Raw genomic sequence first — 17,135 nt, forward strand, 5'->3', positions numbered from 1 at the left:
TTCTTAAACTTTTAAATTTACATATGTTCAACTTCTCTGCCACCCAATCCTGTAGGACAGAGGTCCCCAACCCTTTTTGCAGCAGGGACCGGCTTTAAGCAATCAAGAGAGGAATGGGTGAATGAATGGACGGAGGGTGGGAAGGAAGGAAGGAAAGAGGGAAGAGACAGGAACAGAGGAAGGAAGGAAGGAAACTTATGAAAGGGGAGAGTAAGAGAGGAATGAGTGAAGGGAGGGAGGGAGGGAAGAAGGTGGGAAGGAGAAAGAAAAGAAGAAATAGAGGAAGGGAAGGTAAAAGAGAGAAAGAAAAAGAGCAAGAAAGAAAGCAAGAAAGAAAGAAAGGGGGAAGGGACAGGAACAGAGGAAGGAAGGAAGGAAACTTATGAAAGGGGAGAGTAAGAGAGGAATGAGTGAAGGGAGGGAGGGAGGGAAGAAGGTGGGAAGGAGAAAGAAAAGAAGAAATAGAGGAAGGGAAGGTAAAAGAGAGAAAGAAAAAGACAAAGAAAGAAAGAAAGAAAGGGGGAAGGGACGGGAACAGAGGAAGGAAGGAAGGAAACTTATGAAAGGGGAGAGTAAGAGAGGAATGAGTGAAGGGAGGGAGGGAGGGAAGAAGGTGGGAAGGAGAAAGAAAAGAAGAAATAGAGGAAGGGAAGGTAAAAGAGAGAAAGAAAAAGAGAAAGAAAGAAAGAAAGAAAGGGGGAAGGGACAGGAACAGAGGAAGGAAGCAAGGAAACCTATGAAAGGGGAGAGTAAGAGAGGAATGAGTGAAGGGAGGGAGGGAGGGAAGAAGGTGGGAAGGAGAAAGAAAAGAAGAAAGAGGAAGGGAAGGTAAAAGAGAGAAAGAAAAAGAGCAAGAAAGAAAGAAAGAAAGGCATCTTCAAAGAAAGGCTCACTGAGCATCTCTCACTCTCTCTCTCTCTTTCTATCCCTCTCTTTCTCTCTCTCCCCCCTCTCTCTTTCTCTTTCTCTCCCCCTCCTGGACCTTTTCACGCCTTTTCAATGCCCTTCCCTGTGCTTCGGAAGCCGCCGAACACCGTCAGAGGGACGCGTCAGCAGCTTCCGAAGCACAGGGAAGGGCTTAAGCCGCCGCCTTTTTCCTTCCCCGTGGGAGCAAACATGCTTTGGGGGTTTGGCTGGGGGGGAGAAGAAGTAGGACCTTCCTAACCCTCTCCCCCCCCAGCCAACCCCCCAAAGCATGTTTGCTGCCACAGGATTTAGCGGCGAAGTGACGTGGATGGATGGAAAGCTGAAACGGGGCTGTTTCAGCTTTCCATTCCTTCACGTCCCTTCGCTGCTAGATCCTGTGGCAGCAAACATGCTTTTGGGGTTTGGCTGGGGGGTAGAAGAAGTAGGACCTTCCTAACCCTCTCCCCCCCAGCCAACCCCCCAAAGCATGTTTGCTGCCACAGGATTTAGCGGCGAAGTGACGTGGATGGATGGAAAGCTGAAACGGGGCTGTTTCAGCTTTCCATTCCTTCACGTCCCTTCGCCGCTAGATCCTGTGGCAGCAAACATGCTTTTGGGGTTTGGCTGGGGGGGAGAAGAAGTAGGACCTTCCTAACCCTCTCCCCCCCAGCCAACCCCCCAAAGCATGTTTGCTGCCACAGGATTTAGCGGCGAAGTGACGTGGATGGATGGAAAGCTGAAACGGGGCTGTTTCAGCTTTCCATTCCTTCACGTCCCTTCGCCGCTAGATCCTGTGGCAGCAAACATGCTTTTGGGGTTTGGCTGGGGGGGAGAAGAAGTAGGACCTTCCTAACCCTCTCCCCCCCAGCCAACCCCCCAAAGCATGTTTGCTGCCACAGGATTTAGCGGCGAAGTGACGTGGATGGATGGAAAGCTGAAACGGGGCTGTTTCAGCTTTCCATTCCTTCACGTCCCTTCGCCGCTAGATCCTGTGGCAGCAAACATGCTTTTGGGGTTTGGCTGGGGGGGAGAAGAAGTAGGACCTTCCTAACCCTCTCCCCCCCAGCCAACCCCCCAAAGCATGTTTGCTGCCACAGGATTTAGCGGGAAAGAGAAGAATGGCGAGAGAGCCGCGCGTGTGTCGCGGCTCTCTCAGGCTGCTCCGCCCGGGATGGGGATCCTCCGGAGGGGCGCACGGGAAGGGCTTAAGCCGCCGCCTTTTCCCTTCCCCTTCGGAGCCCGAGAGGTGAAAAGAGAAGCCGCCGCCTTTTCCCTTCCCCTTCGGAGCCCGAGAGGGGGAAAGAGAAGCCGCCGCCTTTTCCCTTCCCCTTCGGAGCCCGAGAGGGGGAAAGAGAAACCGCCGCCTTTTCCCTTCCCCTTCGGAGCCCGAGAGGTGAAAAGAGAAGCCGTCGCCTTTTCCCTTCCCCTTCGGAGCCCGAGAGAGGGAAAGAGAAGCCGCCGCCTTTTCCCTTCCCCTTCGGAGCCCGAGAGGGGGAAAGAGAAGAATGGAGAGAGAGCCGCGACACACCGACACACGCGCGGCTCTCTCTCCATTCTTCTCTTTCCCCCTCTTGGGCTCCGAAGGGGAAGGGAAAAGGCGGCGGCTTAAGCCCTTGCCGTGCGCCCCTCCGGATGATCCCCATCCCGGGCGGAGCAGCCTGAGAGAGCCGCGACACACGCGCGGCTCTCTCGCCATTCTTCTCTTTCCCCGGATCGCTTGCTTTCCCAGGCAGCCGGCTTGCTGGCCGGGGAAGCAAGCGATCTGGGGAAAGAGAAGAATGGAGTGAGAGCCGCGCGTGTGTCGGTGTGTTGCGGCTCTCTCAGGCTGCTCCGCCCGGGATGGGGATCCTCCGGAGGTTTTAAAAGATCGCAGCCGGTCTGGGGCTCGGGGGTTGCTAGAAAGCTCCCCCAGGCCGGCTGCGATCTTTTCAGACACGCGCACCGCCTCTCCGCTGACTCCTGGCGAACTTCCCGGCTTTAGGAGTCAGCGGAGAGGCGGTGCGCATGTTTGAAAAGATCGCAGCCGGCCTGGGGGAGCTTTCTAGCAACCCCCGAGCCTGGGTTGGGGGTTCGGGGGGGTGCTGGAAATGTCGGGGGCGCACGGGCGGTTGCGCGCGCTCCCGATCTCCCTGCTAGGCCCCTCGGAATTAAAAAAAACAAAAGGCTTTGCCGGCGACAGTCCCCCTGCCACCGTTCGGATCCCCCCACCTCCAAGCAGAAGCCAAGGACCCCCAGAGTGGGGCGGCAGGGGAGGCGAACGCCTCTCCGCTTACCAAGTGCCGGGATACGAGCCGAGAGGAGCCGGGCGCTGGCTTGCCCTCCTTCCTTCCAGCATCTTCGGAAGCTGCCGAAAGTGTCAGGGGGGCGCGGCTCCTCTCGGCTCGTATCCCGGATGTGAGCTCGGGAGGCGAACAAAATTGTCGCTCCCTTCCAAGCTCTTATCTCGAGTAGCTCGTACGTAGAGCTGCTCGTATGTTGAGGTTCCACTGTACTGCCATGTTTCCTTTTACTTCTATTAGTTCTTTTTTAATCTCATCTTTCATCTCTTTCATCTCTTGTCTCATCTCTTGTTTCATCTCTTCCAGGTACTTCTTCATTTCTTCTTTATTAGTCTCAAGTTGAATTTGTGTCTGAGCTTGTGTCTTCTGCATAAGATCTTGAATACCAGCTAGTGCATCCTGTATGGACTGGAAGTTTGGGTCCGCAGGCAACTTCTCTTTCTCTTTTTCTTTCTCCTTGGCTAGCATTGTAGTTATGGTCCTTTGTTGTAAAGGAGATGATGTTGGAGAACCTTTGGGTGTAGGAATTGAAGTTGGAGTTGCAGTAGTTGCTTGGTTTCGGGTAGTTGTTGTTGTCACCGAAGTCACACTTTGCGCCCTGTAAGAACCTTTCATATTCCAAAATTTCTACTTTGTTTAACTATTACTTAGATCAATCTCTTGTTTACACTCAATTACAGAAGAAAAAAAATAAAATTCAAATCTGCAATACTATTAAAAAAATAATATTTAAAGGGGAGAAAGGAATATCAATATGGGAAAAAGAAATAATAAAAAAGGAAAAGAGAAAAAAAAGGGAGAGAAGGCAAAAGAGTAGTTTTAATCCTTTAAAAACCAGAGCTCTTGGGGAGGGGACCAGGTGGAGAAGGGAAAGAAACAAAGCTTCTAACACATAATTAATTAGCAATAACAAAAAAGGGGGGGGGACTGTAATTCTATTGAAAGAAAAGGGTAGGGGAAAGAGAAGAAAACTTTTAAAAGTTATTTAAAAGAAAAAAGGGAAAAATTGTTTAAAAATATTTATACTGTTATTAAAAAAAGAAAAAAGTGAATAAATGTGGAATTAATGATAAAATCCAACAATAACTCTAAAACTTGAGGAGAAAAGATTAAAAAAGAAAAAAGAAAAAACAAGAATATCAAATTTCAAAAAGAAAAAGGAGTCCAATATGTCCAAATATTGCAAATATGAATTGTGAGTTGTACTTTAATGTAACTGTCCAGAAAAGGAAAAAAATTCCAAAACCAATTCCAACGTATTATCTATAGTATGCCAGTTAAAACAAAAATAAAAATAAGAAAAAATCCACATCTATTTTATTATATAAAAGAAAAAGTACAGGGGAAAAAAAGATATAATAATGGAAAAAATCCTTACGCCTCTAATGTCTGGTTGAAGAAAAAATAGTCCCTTAAATTCCAAAAGCAGGAAAAGAAAATAGTAAAAGTATAACAAAAAGTCCAAAATTCATTCCAAATGGCTATTATTGCAGTAAGATTCCAATAAAATGATTTAATTTAAGTTCAGTTCGGTTTGTTCAGTTCATTTTTTCATATGTTCAATTTGCTTAGGTGTTCCTACTTCATCTAAGTTGACAAATTAACAGTTCAGTTTTACAATCTTTATACTATAGAGAAAAAATTATAAAAATACAAATAATAAAAAATAAAAAGAGAGAAAAAACCACACTATGATCTTAAAATTAAAAAAAAATACTATTAATATTAACAAAAACAAGTAGAGGGTCCCTTTCCTCTCTATCATTTAATTGGGGGGGTGGGTGTATGAAAGAGCAAACTGTCCCATTATTTCCTTCCAAAAGTAGCATTTTTTAAAATTTTATTATTATTATTATTATTATTATTATTGTTATTATTATTTATTGGATTTATATGCCGCCACTCTCCGAAAACTCGGGGCGGCTAACAGCAATCATAAACAGTGTACAATAATAATCCAATACTAAAAGCGAATTAAAAACCCCTTAATATAAAAAAAAAAAAACCATACATACAAACATACCATGCATACAATTGTAAAGGCCTAGGGGGAAAAGGAATCTTAATTCCCCCATGCCTGGCGGCTGAGGTGGGTTTTAAGTATCTTACAAAAGGCAAGGAGGGTGGGGGAAATTCTAATCTCTGGGGGGAGTTGGTTCCGGAGGGCCGGGGCCGCCACAGAGAAGGCTCTTCCCCTGGGTCCCACCAAGCGGCATTGTTTAGTTGACGGGACCCAGAGAAGACCCACTCAGTGGGACCTAACTGGTCGCTGGGATTCGTGCCGCGGAAGGCGGTCCCTGAGATAATCTTGTCCGGTGCCATGAAGGGCTTTATAGGTCATAACCAACACTTTGAATTGTGACCAGAAACTGATCGGCAACCAATGCAGACTGCAGAGTGTTGGTGTAACATGGGCATATTTGGGAAACCCCATGATTGCTCTCGCAGCTGCATTCTGCACGATTTGAAGTTTCCGAACACTTTTCAAAGGTAGCCCCATGTAGAGAGCGTTACAGTAGTCGAGCCTCTAGGTAATGAGGGCATGAGTGACTGTGAGCAGTGACTCCCGGTCCAAATAGGGTCCCAACTGGTGCACCAGGCGAACCTGGGCGAACGCTCCCCTCGCCACAGCTGAAAGATGTTTCTCTAATGTGAGCTGTGGATCAAGGAGGACGCCAAAGTTGCGAACCCTCGCTGAGGGGGTCAATGATTCTCACCCCAGGGTAATGGACAGACAGATGGAATTGTCCTTGGGAGGCAAGACCCACAGCCACTCCGTCTTGTCTGGGTTGAGTTTGAGTTTGTTGACACCCATCCAGGCCCCAACAGCCTCCAGGCACCGGCACATTACTTCCACTGCTTCGCTGACTGGACATGGGGTGGAGATGTATAGCTGGGTATCATCGGCATATTGATGATACCTCACCCCATGCCCTTGGATGATCTCACCCAGCGGTTTCATGTAGATATTAAATAGCAGGGGTGATTGAGCTTCAACCCGGAAGTTCTCCCAAAAAAAGGTGATATCCTAAGTACTCTATTGAAGTTTTGTGGAATTTGCATTTGGATAGCTTAGCATAGAACTTGGCTGCTAGCAGCTTCTTTAAAACTTGCCGTACCAGTTTTATGTATTCTTCAATGGATTCATTGTATATGAGAATGTCATCTAAATAAACAAGCACCCCCTTGTAAGGGTGGGGGTGCAACCCCTTATTAATGTACTGCATGAACACTGTGGGGGCTCCTTGCAGCCTGAAAGTCATGACTTGGAATTGGAAATTCCCAAAGGGGCAATTAAAAGCAGTTTTCCACTCATCCTCCTTTTCTTATGCGATAATAAGCGTCACTCAAATCCAGTTTGGTGAATATTTTCACCTCGGACAAATGATTTAGTAAATCCTTCATTAGGTGAAGGAGGTAAGTATTTTGTAATCACACCATCTTTCGGCTGTGGCGAGGAGGGCATTTGCCCAAGTTCGCCTGGTTCACCAGTTGCGGCCCTATTTGGACAGGGAGTCATTGCTCACAGTGGCTCATGCCCTCATCACCTCAAGGTTCGATTACTGCAATGTTCTCTACATGGGGCTACCTTTGAAAAGTGTTTGGAAACTTCAGATTGTGCAGAATGCGGCCACGAGAGCTATCGTGGGGCTTCCCAGATTCGCCCACATTTCTACAACACTCCGTGGCCTGCACTGACTGCCGATCAGTTTCCGGTCACAATTCAAAGTGTTGGTTATGACCTTTAAAGCCCTACATGGCATTGGACCAGAATACCTCCGGAACCGCCTTCTACCGCACGAATCCCAGCGGCCGCTAAGGTCCCACAGAGTTGGCCTTCTTCGGGTCCTGTCGACCAAACAATATCGTTTGGTGGGCCTCAGGGGAAGAGCCTTCTCTGTGGTGGCCCCGGCCCTCTGGAATCAACTTCCCCCGGAGATTAGAACGGCCCCCACCCTCCTTGTCTTTCGCAAATTACTCAAGACCCACCTATATTGCCAGGCATGGGGGAACTGAGACATGTCCCCCAGGCTTTTATATTTTATGTTTGGTATGTATCTTTTGCATGTTTTTAACTGCTGGGGTTTTTATATATTTTTTATTTCAATATTAGATTTGTTTCAACGTTACACTGTTTTATTATTGTTGTGAGCTGCCACGAGTCTTCGGAGAGGGGCGGCATACAAATCTAATAAATAAATAAATAAATAAATAAATAAATAAATAAATAAATAAATAAATAAATAAATAAATAAATAAATAAGGTCCTGAAAATCAACCACCAGGTTTAACACACACACACACACACACAGTCTTTCTTCTTTTTAAAAAGTACAAGTGACTTAGCAGGCTGAATAAAACCCCTCTCCAAATTCGTATCTATGTATTTCCTGAGTTCCTTCGATGTCATGGAGTACATTTTTGGTTTCAGGAGAGTTACCCCTGGTTCAAACTCTATTGCGCAGTCTGTTGGCTGGTGTGGGGGGAGTTCATTGCAATCTTCCTCACTAAAAACCCCTTCCAAGTTCCGATATTCAAGTGACACCTTTTTGGGGCCCAGGAGCATGGCCTCTTTCGCTGAAGAAGTGTCTTGAGGATCGCTTCTTCCCACAGGTTTCTGGTAGAGGAATGGGGACAATGTGCAGGGTTAGCTTTCGATATCCATCCTCCTACCTTATGGTGGGGGTCCGTTTATCTAAAAAGGCTAGGCCCAATATGATGGCTTCTGACAACTTAAACTTAAACTGGATGAATTCATGGTGACAGCCGATCTGCAGCTCTACTAACTTGGTTAAGAGGGTGGCTGGATCTCCCCTCCTCCCAATTAGAGATCTGTCCACGTTGGAACCGGATGGGGTTGGCTAAGGGTCTTGTTTTGATTCCCAATTTTTCTACTGCTGTTTTGCTGATCAGGCATCGAGCAACCCGTATCTAGCAGGGCATCTGCTTCCCCTTCTTCCCCCGTGTCTACCTCATCCTCATTCACTCACCATTGGGTCATCTTCTCCACTGCCCCCCTCGTCCCATCTCAGGCTGAGCTCTTCTGTCAGAGATACATCACCTTTGCCCCTGGGTAAAATGCATCTTTGAACATGAGGACTAGGAGCTTTTCTGACCAATCTCTCATTTTCCCACCAGCACATCTGAATTCCCACACTGACTCTTTAACTGCCCATCTCACTTGCTTCAGCAACCCAATCTGCGTCTGCATCTACTTGGCTCGTAGATCAACCTCATTCTCATCAGCTGGACAAACTCAGTAATGTTATTCAACTCATGGACTCCTGTTGTGGCACATCCATGTCCCGCACAGCTTGTCATGGATCCTGAGGATCGAGAGACAGTTGTGGCCTGGTACCCTAGGCCTGTGTACCTGGCAAACGAGTCTGATAGCGAGGAGGCCAGAGAGGATGGGGTGTCAGAGGCTGAAAGCCAACCAGGGCCTTCTGCATCTCCCGAGGTGCACATGAGTGACTCAAGAAGAGAAGGAGCCTCTTCTTGATGCTAGAGTACGCAGAGGGCATGAGTGGCTAAGCAAGAGGAGGTCTCTATGTGAATAGATTTCTAGAACAATTGGCTATTTAAGTTTGAGCTATTTAAGGTTGAGCCACGTGATGCTTCAGTGCAGAAGTCAACTTTCGTTATGTTCCAGATATCTGCTCGGATTTCTCTCTTGGGATATTATTATTTCAATGATAAATTACAAACTGGGGAATTGGGCTCATTATCCCTGGGCTTCCTGCCAACTCAGACTGTGAAAGTGAATGAGAGCTGAATGATGAAAGAAAATATCTGTGAGTTTTGGTTTCTGTTTTGGACTCTAATTAGCAGCTGGCAGCAAACAGACTTATTGCAGAAAAGGGTTGCTGCATGATCTGGGGGTAGCTGGATGAGATGAAAATGGAGTTTTGGCTTAAGGTCAGTGTTCCAATTAAATCTTGACCTTCCCCAAGTTCCAGTTTATTAACAGAGTCATATTGGTTATGAACTATAGGTAACCCAAAACTAATTTTTCTTACAGTTCTGCATCCAGGTTAAGGTTTATCCTTTGTCCCCACACTCACATGTTCATCACATGGACCACTCCGGTTCTCTCAATGTCTACGATTCTCCCATGTACTTCCTGCTGGTGTAGAACAAAAGATGATCTTGAATTTCTGGAAAGAATTTGTTGTGGCTAGTATTTTTCCCTCCCATGAAACTACCTCTGCCCAATTCCCACAGTACTATTCTATTGCCACTATTCTACTTTGGCAGGCCAAAATTTCCAACTCAAAACAAACACTTTAGCCTGATAATGGGACAATTGGTATAAATAGTTAAATAACAGATATATAGATTACGAATGATGAAATTTAAGAAGGTATAGAAGTAAGAAATGCTCTAAGGAATCATAAAAATGAAATATCTTTGTATCAAATAGTACTATTGTAAAATTGATGAAGTTTGAAGTTTTATTGGATTTATATGCCGCCCCTCCGAAAACTCGGGGCAGCTAACAACAAAAAACAAAATTTATATATAAAGAAGGAAAATATTATTGTTTAATACAATGAGAAAACTATGTAAGAATGGATTTAACTGTAAACTGAAAAGAGGGACAAATGGATGTAAAAGGATAGGGATGACTATCAAATAAGCAGATTGTAAAAATCATTTTAAACAAAAAACGTTTAATGAAAATTATTTTTTCAAAAAAGGTACAGCGTTTTTAGATCAAGAGTAACAAATGAAAACATTTGTATTGCTAGAATTTACTTTTAGAATTTAAGATTGTAATTTAAAGTATTGAATCAGAACCTAAACTTGTTTGGATATGTTACAATTGAAAGATATATAATTCAGATACAGTAATATTTAATTCTTAAATGTGCATTTATATCTGAAATTAAAGATATATGCAGAGGATGTTTGTAATTTATTTGTAATTATATAGAAATAATAGCAATAACAGTAAAATGTAATTGCTTACCATAAAAACAATTCATTCCTTACATAACAGAAGGCTACCACGACCCAGCAGTGCACGACCAGCTCCACCCCGAATAAAACAACAACAAAGTACAGAGATTTTAATTCCAGAAAGGTAGGGTCAAATTATGAACAATGAAAAAATCTTAATATTACTTGTATACATAACTATTCTTTTATTAAGTTTTATTTATTCAATTTTTCAAAATTCAAGAAGAAATAGCACAATAATTTTGCACAGATCAGAACCGATCTTTTATATCTGTTCAATTACTTACTATTTGTCTTTAACTTTACATTGTTCACACAGATTACTCATGCTTACATAATTGTTATATTTCTAGTGGTACCTCTACCTAAGAACGCCTCTACTTAAGAACTTTTCTAGATAAGAACCGTGTTTTCAGGATTTTTTTGCCTCTTCTTAAGAACATTTTTCTACTTAAGAACCTGAGCCTGGAAAAATTTCCCAGGAACAAAGGCCCAGCCAGTTTCCTGCCATCTTGGGCTTTTAATCCCGGACATCTTGGGCTTTTCTGGGCTTCCAGAGAAGCCACTTAAGGAGGCTTTGGCAGTGAACAAAGCGTTTTCCTTTCCCTGGGCGCTTGGAGAAGGAATAAACCACTTCGATGTCAGGCCATCCTTAACTCTACGGGCTCGGTGAGCAGTATGGCTGTGGCTCCCCTGACTAGCAATCCGTCCAGCTGTTGAAACTGGATGGGGCTCACTTGGGCTTTTCTACCACCAACTTGCTGATTAGGCACCGTGAGCAACCCGTATCTATTATGGAATGTACCTCCACTTCCTTTCCCATTTCGGGCACTTTAATCTTTGCCTTTATGAGGAATGAGCAAACTGCTTCACTCACCGTCGGGTCGTATTCATCACTTTTCCCTTCCTCTCAATGGGTTGCCACTTCTTCTCTAGGTGAGGTTTTGTCACCACCTGGAGGGTTACCGCATCCATAGTGTGATGCTTGGTTGCAGGGGGTATCCCGGGATCCACTGGCTTTGCACCCACCCCACTCCAGGAAAGAAAACCCATCCAGAACTGGCTTATCATAGTGGTGTTGCTCACAGACCGGGAAGATCAGCTGGCTTTGGAGGGTGATATTAGGTTGTCTAAGTAGGCTCCACCCCAGTGGTGAAGGCCCACGGGATTCCACTTGCTTTCATGTGGAAAGAACAGCTGTCCCTGCTCGATAGGGGCCCCTGGTGCCTCTTTGGGAAGAAGAACTCTGGCTGTGATTTAGGGCTTGTCCAACTCATGGTTAAGCAATCCATCAACATTGGCTGGAATCTTTTACTTTCAGAGTGGTCTGATAGCATAGTTTCCTGTCATCTCCATTCTCTCTGGCAGCTTTTAATTCCTGGGATGGATGGTGGAGGTCCAGGAGTTCCTCAGCAGCTTGCTCCTCTTCTTCCATTTTTTTTCTTTCTCCTGAGTTTTACACCACCCAGTGCCTGATCAGATGTGTGGGCTCAGTCCCCGACCCCCACAAGTGCCTGGCTATGGGTAGCTGGGTGAGAATTTATGAGTTTCAGGTTAAAGATGTCACGGTTCCAGGTAACATCCAAACTAAATCAGACTCTGAGTCAAAGTATTCCTCAAAGGTCCAATTTATTTCTGGAGCCATTCTGTCACTTACACAGGGAAACCTGAATCTGAGTTTCCCACTCAGATGAAAGTTCATATCTCATGTCCCCCACCCACAAACTTGTCACGTTGCCCAGTCATATTGTGCCAACATGGCTTGTCCTTTCCTTACTTCCGGCCCCAGTGATTGCGTCTGTTCCTTCCTGGTATTCACCCCTCCCAAGTTCCTACAAACATCAGGTCTTCTATAGATGGTGTGGCAAGCCATTAATTTATCATTCCAAGTCTTCAGAGAGGGGCGGCATACAAATCTAATAAATTCAGTTCAATTCACCAACTTCTGCAGTGGCTTGACAGCAGAAACATGCAGAGCAGCCCAACTCACAGTCTCCAAAATGCTCCAGCCCAGCCAAGACCCAGCAGGGGATTGGCACCAAAATTACAGCAGGTCAGAGGTGCTGAGAAGAAGACCGGGTGAAGAAAACAGCCACTTAAACAGAAAGGAGTAATTATTATATAGTTAGCCACTCCGCCTCAGAAGAGGATGAAAAACTCTTTATAGAATTAAATATAAATGGCCAGCCCTGTAGAATGGAAGTGGATATCAGTTCCATTTGCAGCATAATGCCCTGCTGGACTAAACTACAGCAACTAATGCCAGACATCACTAGGAAGCAGATCAAGAACAGCGAAATAAGACTGAGGGATTTCCCAGGGAATCGGATTCCAGTCTTAGGGATGAATCAGATACCCATGCAGTTTAAAGATTTTCAAGGGAACCTTGCCTTAATAGTTGTGGATCGCCTGAGGCAAACACTAAAGGAGGTTAAATGGCTGAAACCCCCAGGCATTCAGATCACCATTCTCCATCACCTTACTGATAACTTCAGGGGCAACCTGACAAAGAAGTTTCAGGCTTAAGCCCCGCAAGGTCCCTCTGCCTCTTCTTACAAAAGTGGATGCTAAAATTGATAAATTGGTTTCTCGAGGGAGCCTGGGACCAGTAGAGCATGCCATGTGGGCGACTCCTATTGTCATCCCCATGAAGCCGGATTGCTCAATAAGAATATGCACTGACTACCAGGCAACCATTAATAAAGCATTGCAATCAAAAGCCTACCCTGTGCCAGTAATACAGCACTTGCTACACTCACTGGGACATGGAAAAATATTTGCCAAATTAGATCTAGCCCAAGCATACCAGCAGCTGCCTGTGGACAACAAAACGACCGAGGCTCAGATTATTATCACGCACAAGGGGGCATTCCAATGCACCAGGCTTCAATTTGACATCAGCGTAGCCCCAAGATTGTTCCAAGGCATGATGGAACAATTACTGTAAAGCAGTGTTGGTGAACCTTTTTTTCCTCAGGTGCTGAAAGAGCGTGGGCACATGCTATCATGCATGTGTGAGTGCCCACACCCATAATTCAGTGCCTAGCTAGGGCAAAAACAGCTTCCTCCGCCCACTGAAAGCCCTCTGGAGGCCGGAAATGGCCCGTTTCCCAACTTCTGGTAGGCCCAGTAGGCTCATGTTTCACCCTCCCCAGGCTCCAAAGGCTTCCCTGGAGATGGGGAGAAGGAAAAAATGCCCTCCCCCATCCCCCTGGAGGCTCTCTGGAAGTCAAAAATGCCCTGCCAGAGCCTCTGTGTGAGCCAAAAATCAGCTGGCCAGCACACACATGCACTGGACAACTGCTTGTGTGCCAGCAGATATGGGTCCGCGTGCCATGGGTCCGCGTGCCATAGGTTCGCCATCACTGCTGTAAGGCATTCGAGGGGTTGTGCCATATTTTGACGATGTCCTAATCTCAGACATTTAAATCTCAATTAATGGATTGGCTGCAGGAAGTCCTGAAAAGATTCCAGGACAAAGGACTCAAGATAAAAAGGGACAAATGCATCATAGAGGTGCCAAGCATAGAATTCCTGTGGTCCCGCATTGATGAATCCGGCATTCACCCCACAGAAAATAAAATTAAGGCACTCAAAGAAGCCCCAACCCCTAAAAACAAAGCCGAACTACAAGCTTTTCTGGGGTTACTAAATTTCTACACAATTTTTTTGCAACGGAAAGTGACCGTGGTTGAACCCTGCATAAACTTGGGAAAAGGAGAGCTAAAAACTGGAAATTGGGGAAATGCATACTGTTACATGATATAAGTTACCATTACTACTATGTATATGAAATTGTTAGAAGTTTAAAGACTACTATTATGTATGCTTAAGTAGTAAAAAGTAAGAGATGCTGGATAGATACCTAATACTTTTTAATATGGGTATTGTTGTATTAGGAGTTAGAAAAAGAGGTAGAAAGTGGGAAAACGTTACTATGTATACTGTTACAAAATATAATACATTACAATTACATTGTATGTGCTAATTTTAGAAGTTAAAGATGATTATTATGTATATCTAAACAGTATTATTATTGTTACTAGTATTCTGTATAAAGTAAATTGACCCAGACAATATACTGTTTACTGTTAGTAAATATGTTGAAGAAAAAAAACATAAATAAAATTATTTTTAAAAAACAAAAGCATGTTGGATCATTTCTCTGGTGTCCTATATTGTACCAATGGTACATCATTTTATAAAAGTTCTCTCCTAAATTATAATTCAATGTGAATTTCAGTCTATATTCTTTCCTATTTTGTCTGTAATATGGCAAATGATTTAGCTTTGCAAGATAAGTAGTTAAAGCAATGGAAACTGCAGTTTAATGTTTCCAAATGTAAAATAATGCACTTGGGAAAAAGGAATCCTCAATCTGAGTATAGTGGTACCTCTATTTAAGAACTTAATTTGTTCCGTGACCAGGTTTTTAAGTAGAAAAGTTTGTAAGTAGAAGCAATATTTCCCATAGGAATCAATGTAAAATAATGCATGCAAACCCATTAGAAAAGTTATTATTTGGGTGGGAGGAGGAGGAGGAAGAAGAGGAGGAGGACAGTCCTGCTGAAGGAAGAAGGTGAGGTGAGAGGAATCAAAAATATCCAAAACTCTCTGAGAACCCAGAGAAAGGAAAATGTTTCGTTCGCTCTGGACTACCAAAGCCTCTTTAAGGGTCACCGAAAGGCTCCTCTGGCAGCCCAGAAAAGCCCGATGGCCGGGATTAAAGGGGGAATGGCAGAAAACTGGCCAGGCCTCTCAAATTTCCTGGGAATTTTTTCTGGGCTCGGGTTCTTAAGTAGAGGCAAAAAAATCTTGAACATCTGATTTTTATCTAGAAACGTTCTTAAGTAGAAGTGTTCTTAAGTAGAGGTACCACTGTATTATATTGGCAGTTCTGTGTTAGCAAAAACTTCAGAAGAGAAGGATTTAGGTGTACAGTGGTACCTCGAGATACGAGTTTAATTCGTTCCGGACCTGGGCTCTTAAGTCGAGCAGCTCTTATCTCGAACGACTTTTCCCCATAGGAATTAATGTAAATAATTTTAATTGGTTCCAGCCCTCAAAAAACTCACAAAGTTAGTCTAAATTATGCAGAAAGACATGTTTTTAATGAAGAAATGTACATGTACATATAAATGAATAATGAAGTTTCTTTCACTTAACTTGTAAACTTTCTTAAACTTTTAAATTTACATATGTTCAACTTCTCTGCCACCCAATCCTGTAGGACAGAGGTCCCCAACCCTTTTTGCACCAGGGACCGGCTTTAAGCGATCAAGAGAGGAATGGGTGAATGAATGGACGGAGGGTGGGAAGGAAGGAAGGAAAGAGGGAAGGGACAGCAACAGAGGAAGGAAGCAAGGAAACTTATGAAAGGGGAGAGTAAGAGAGGAATGAGTGAAGGGAGGGAGGGAGGGAAGAAGGTGGGAAGGAGAAAGAAAAGAAGAAATAGAGGAAGGGAAGGTAAAAGAGAGAAAGAAAAAGAGCAAGAAAGAAAGCAAGCAAGCAAGAAAGAAAGAAAGAAAGAAAGAAAGGGGGAAGGGACAGGAACAGAGGAAGGAAGCAAGGAAACTTATGAAAGGGGAGAGTAAGAGAGGAATGAGTGAAGGGAGGGAGGGAGGGAAGAAGGTGGGAAGGAGAAAGAAAAGAAGAAATAGAGGAAGGGAAGGTAAAAGAGAGAAAGAAAAAGAGCAAGAAAGAAAGCTGCAAGCACCCCCCCGACCCCCCCAGGCCGGCTGCAACCTTTTAAAACACGCGCGCCGCTTCGCAGCTGTCTCCTGAAGCCGAACGCGGAAGTTAGCGTTTGGCTTCAGGAGACAGCTCCTTGGCGCTTGTATCTCGAATTTGGGCTTGTAAGTAGAACAAAAATATCTCTCCCCTCCCAGCTCTTATCTCGAGTTGCTCTTAAGTAGAGCAGCTCTTATGTCGGGGTTCCACTGTAGTTGTTTCTGACAGTCTCAAAATGGGCGAACAGTGCGGTCAGGTGGTAGGGAAAGCAAGTAGGATGTTTGCCTGCATAGCTAGAGGTATAACAAGCAGGAAGAGGGAGATTATGATCCCGCTATATAGAGTGCTGGTAAGACCACATTTGGAATACTGTGTTCAGTTCTGGAGACCTCACCTACAAAAAGATATTGACAAAATTGAATGGGTCCAAAGACGGGCTACAAGAATGGTGGAAGGTCTTAAGCATAAAACGTATCAGGAAAGACTTAATAACTCAATCTGTATAGTCTGGACTGGAGGACAGAAGGAAAAGGGGGGACATGATCGAAACATTTAAATATGTGAAAGGTTCAGGAGGGAAGTGTTTTTAATAGGAAAGTGAACACAAGAGCAAGGGGACACAATCTGAAGTCAGTTGGGGGAAAGATCAAAAGCAACATGAGAAAATATTATTTTACTGAAAGAGTAGTAGATCCTTGGAACAAACTTCCAGCAGATGAGGTTGGTAAATCCACAGTAACAATTTAAACATGCCTGGGATAAACATATATCCATCCTAAGATAAAATACAAAAAATAATATAAGGGCAGACTAGATGGACCATGAGATCTTTTTATGCTGTCAATCTTCTATGCTTCTATGTTTCTATTGAGTCATCTGTATATTATAACCAAAATTATTAGTCCATTTTATGATGCACGCTAAATTGTAATATAAGTTGTCATGTATATAAATTCAGTTTCAAATTCCAGTTACCATATTATCTATAGTAAACTTTCTTTTAATTGTGCATACAAAAACTATCAGCAAATATTTTATTGACTTATAAGATAAAATAAGATACAAAAGGAAATAGGAAAGCATTGGGGAAAACGTGGGGGGAGAGAAGGTTGGGAGAAAGAAAAAGAAGTGTTGACTTTTATTTCCTCTGTTGCAGTAGAATAAAGCAGTAACATGAAACCACTTTTTTTTCATAATAATATAAACTGAGCATTTAATTGGTAAAACTCAAAATCAAAGTTTCGTTATTTTCCACTT

At 44.0% G+C, this 17,135-nt stretch overlaps 1 protein-coding gene across 1 annotated transcript in view; it reads left to right on the plus strand.

Moving 5' to 3' along the window:
- Window positions 1–8,505: 8,505 nt before the first annotated feature.
- The window catches only part of TRAF3IP1 (TRAF3 interacting protein 1), a 94,628-nt gene continuing 85,998 nt past the window's right edge, over window positions 8,506–17,135 (plus strand). The window contains exons 1-3 of the mRNA XM_070758442.1: window positions 8,506–8,646; window positions 9,208–9,302; window positions 10,189–10,272. Coding sequence (XP_070614543.1) covers window positions 8,506–8,646; window positions 9,208–9,302; window positions 10,189–10,272 — 320 coding nt within the window. The remainder of the gene's footprint in view (window positions 8,647–9,207; window positions 9,303–10,188; window positions 10,273–17,135) is intronic.

The sequence above is a fragment of the Erythrolamprus reginae genome, chromosome 1 (assembly GCF_031021105.1).
Source record: "Erythrolamprus reginae isolate rEryReg1 chromosome 1, rEryReg1.hap1, whole genome shotgun sequence".
Lineage (NCBI taxonomy): Eukaryota > Metazoa > Chordata > Lepidosauria > Squamata > Dipsadidae > Erythrolamprus > Erythrolamprus reginae.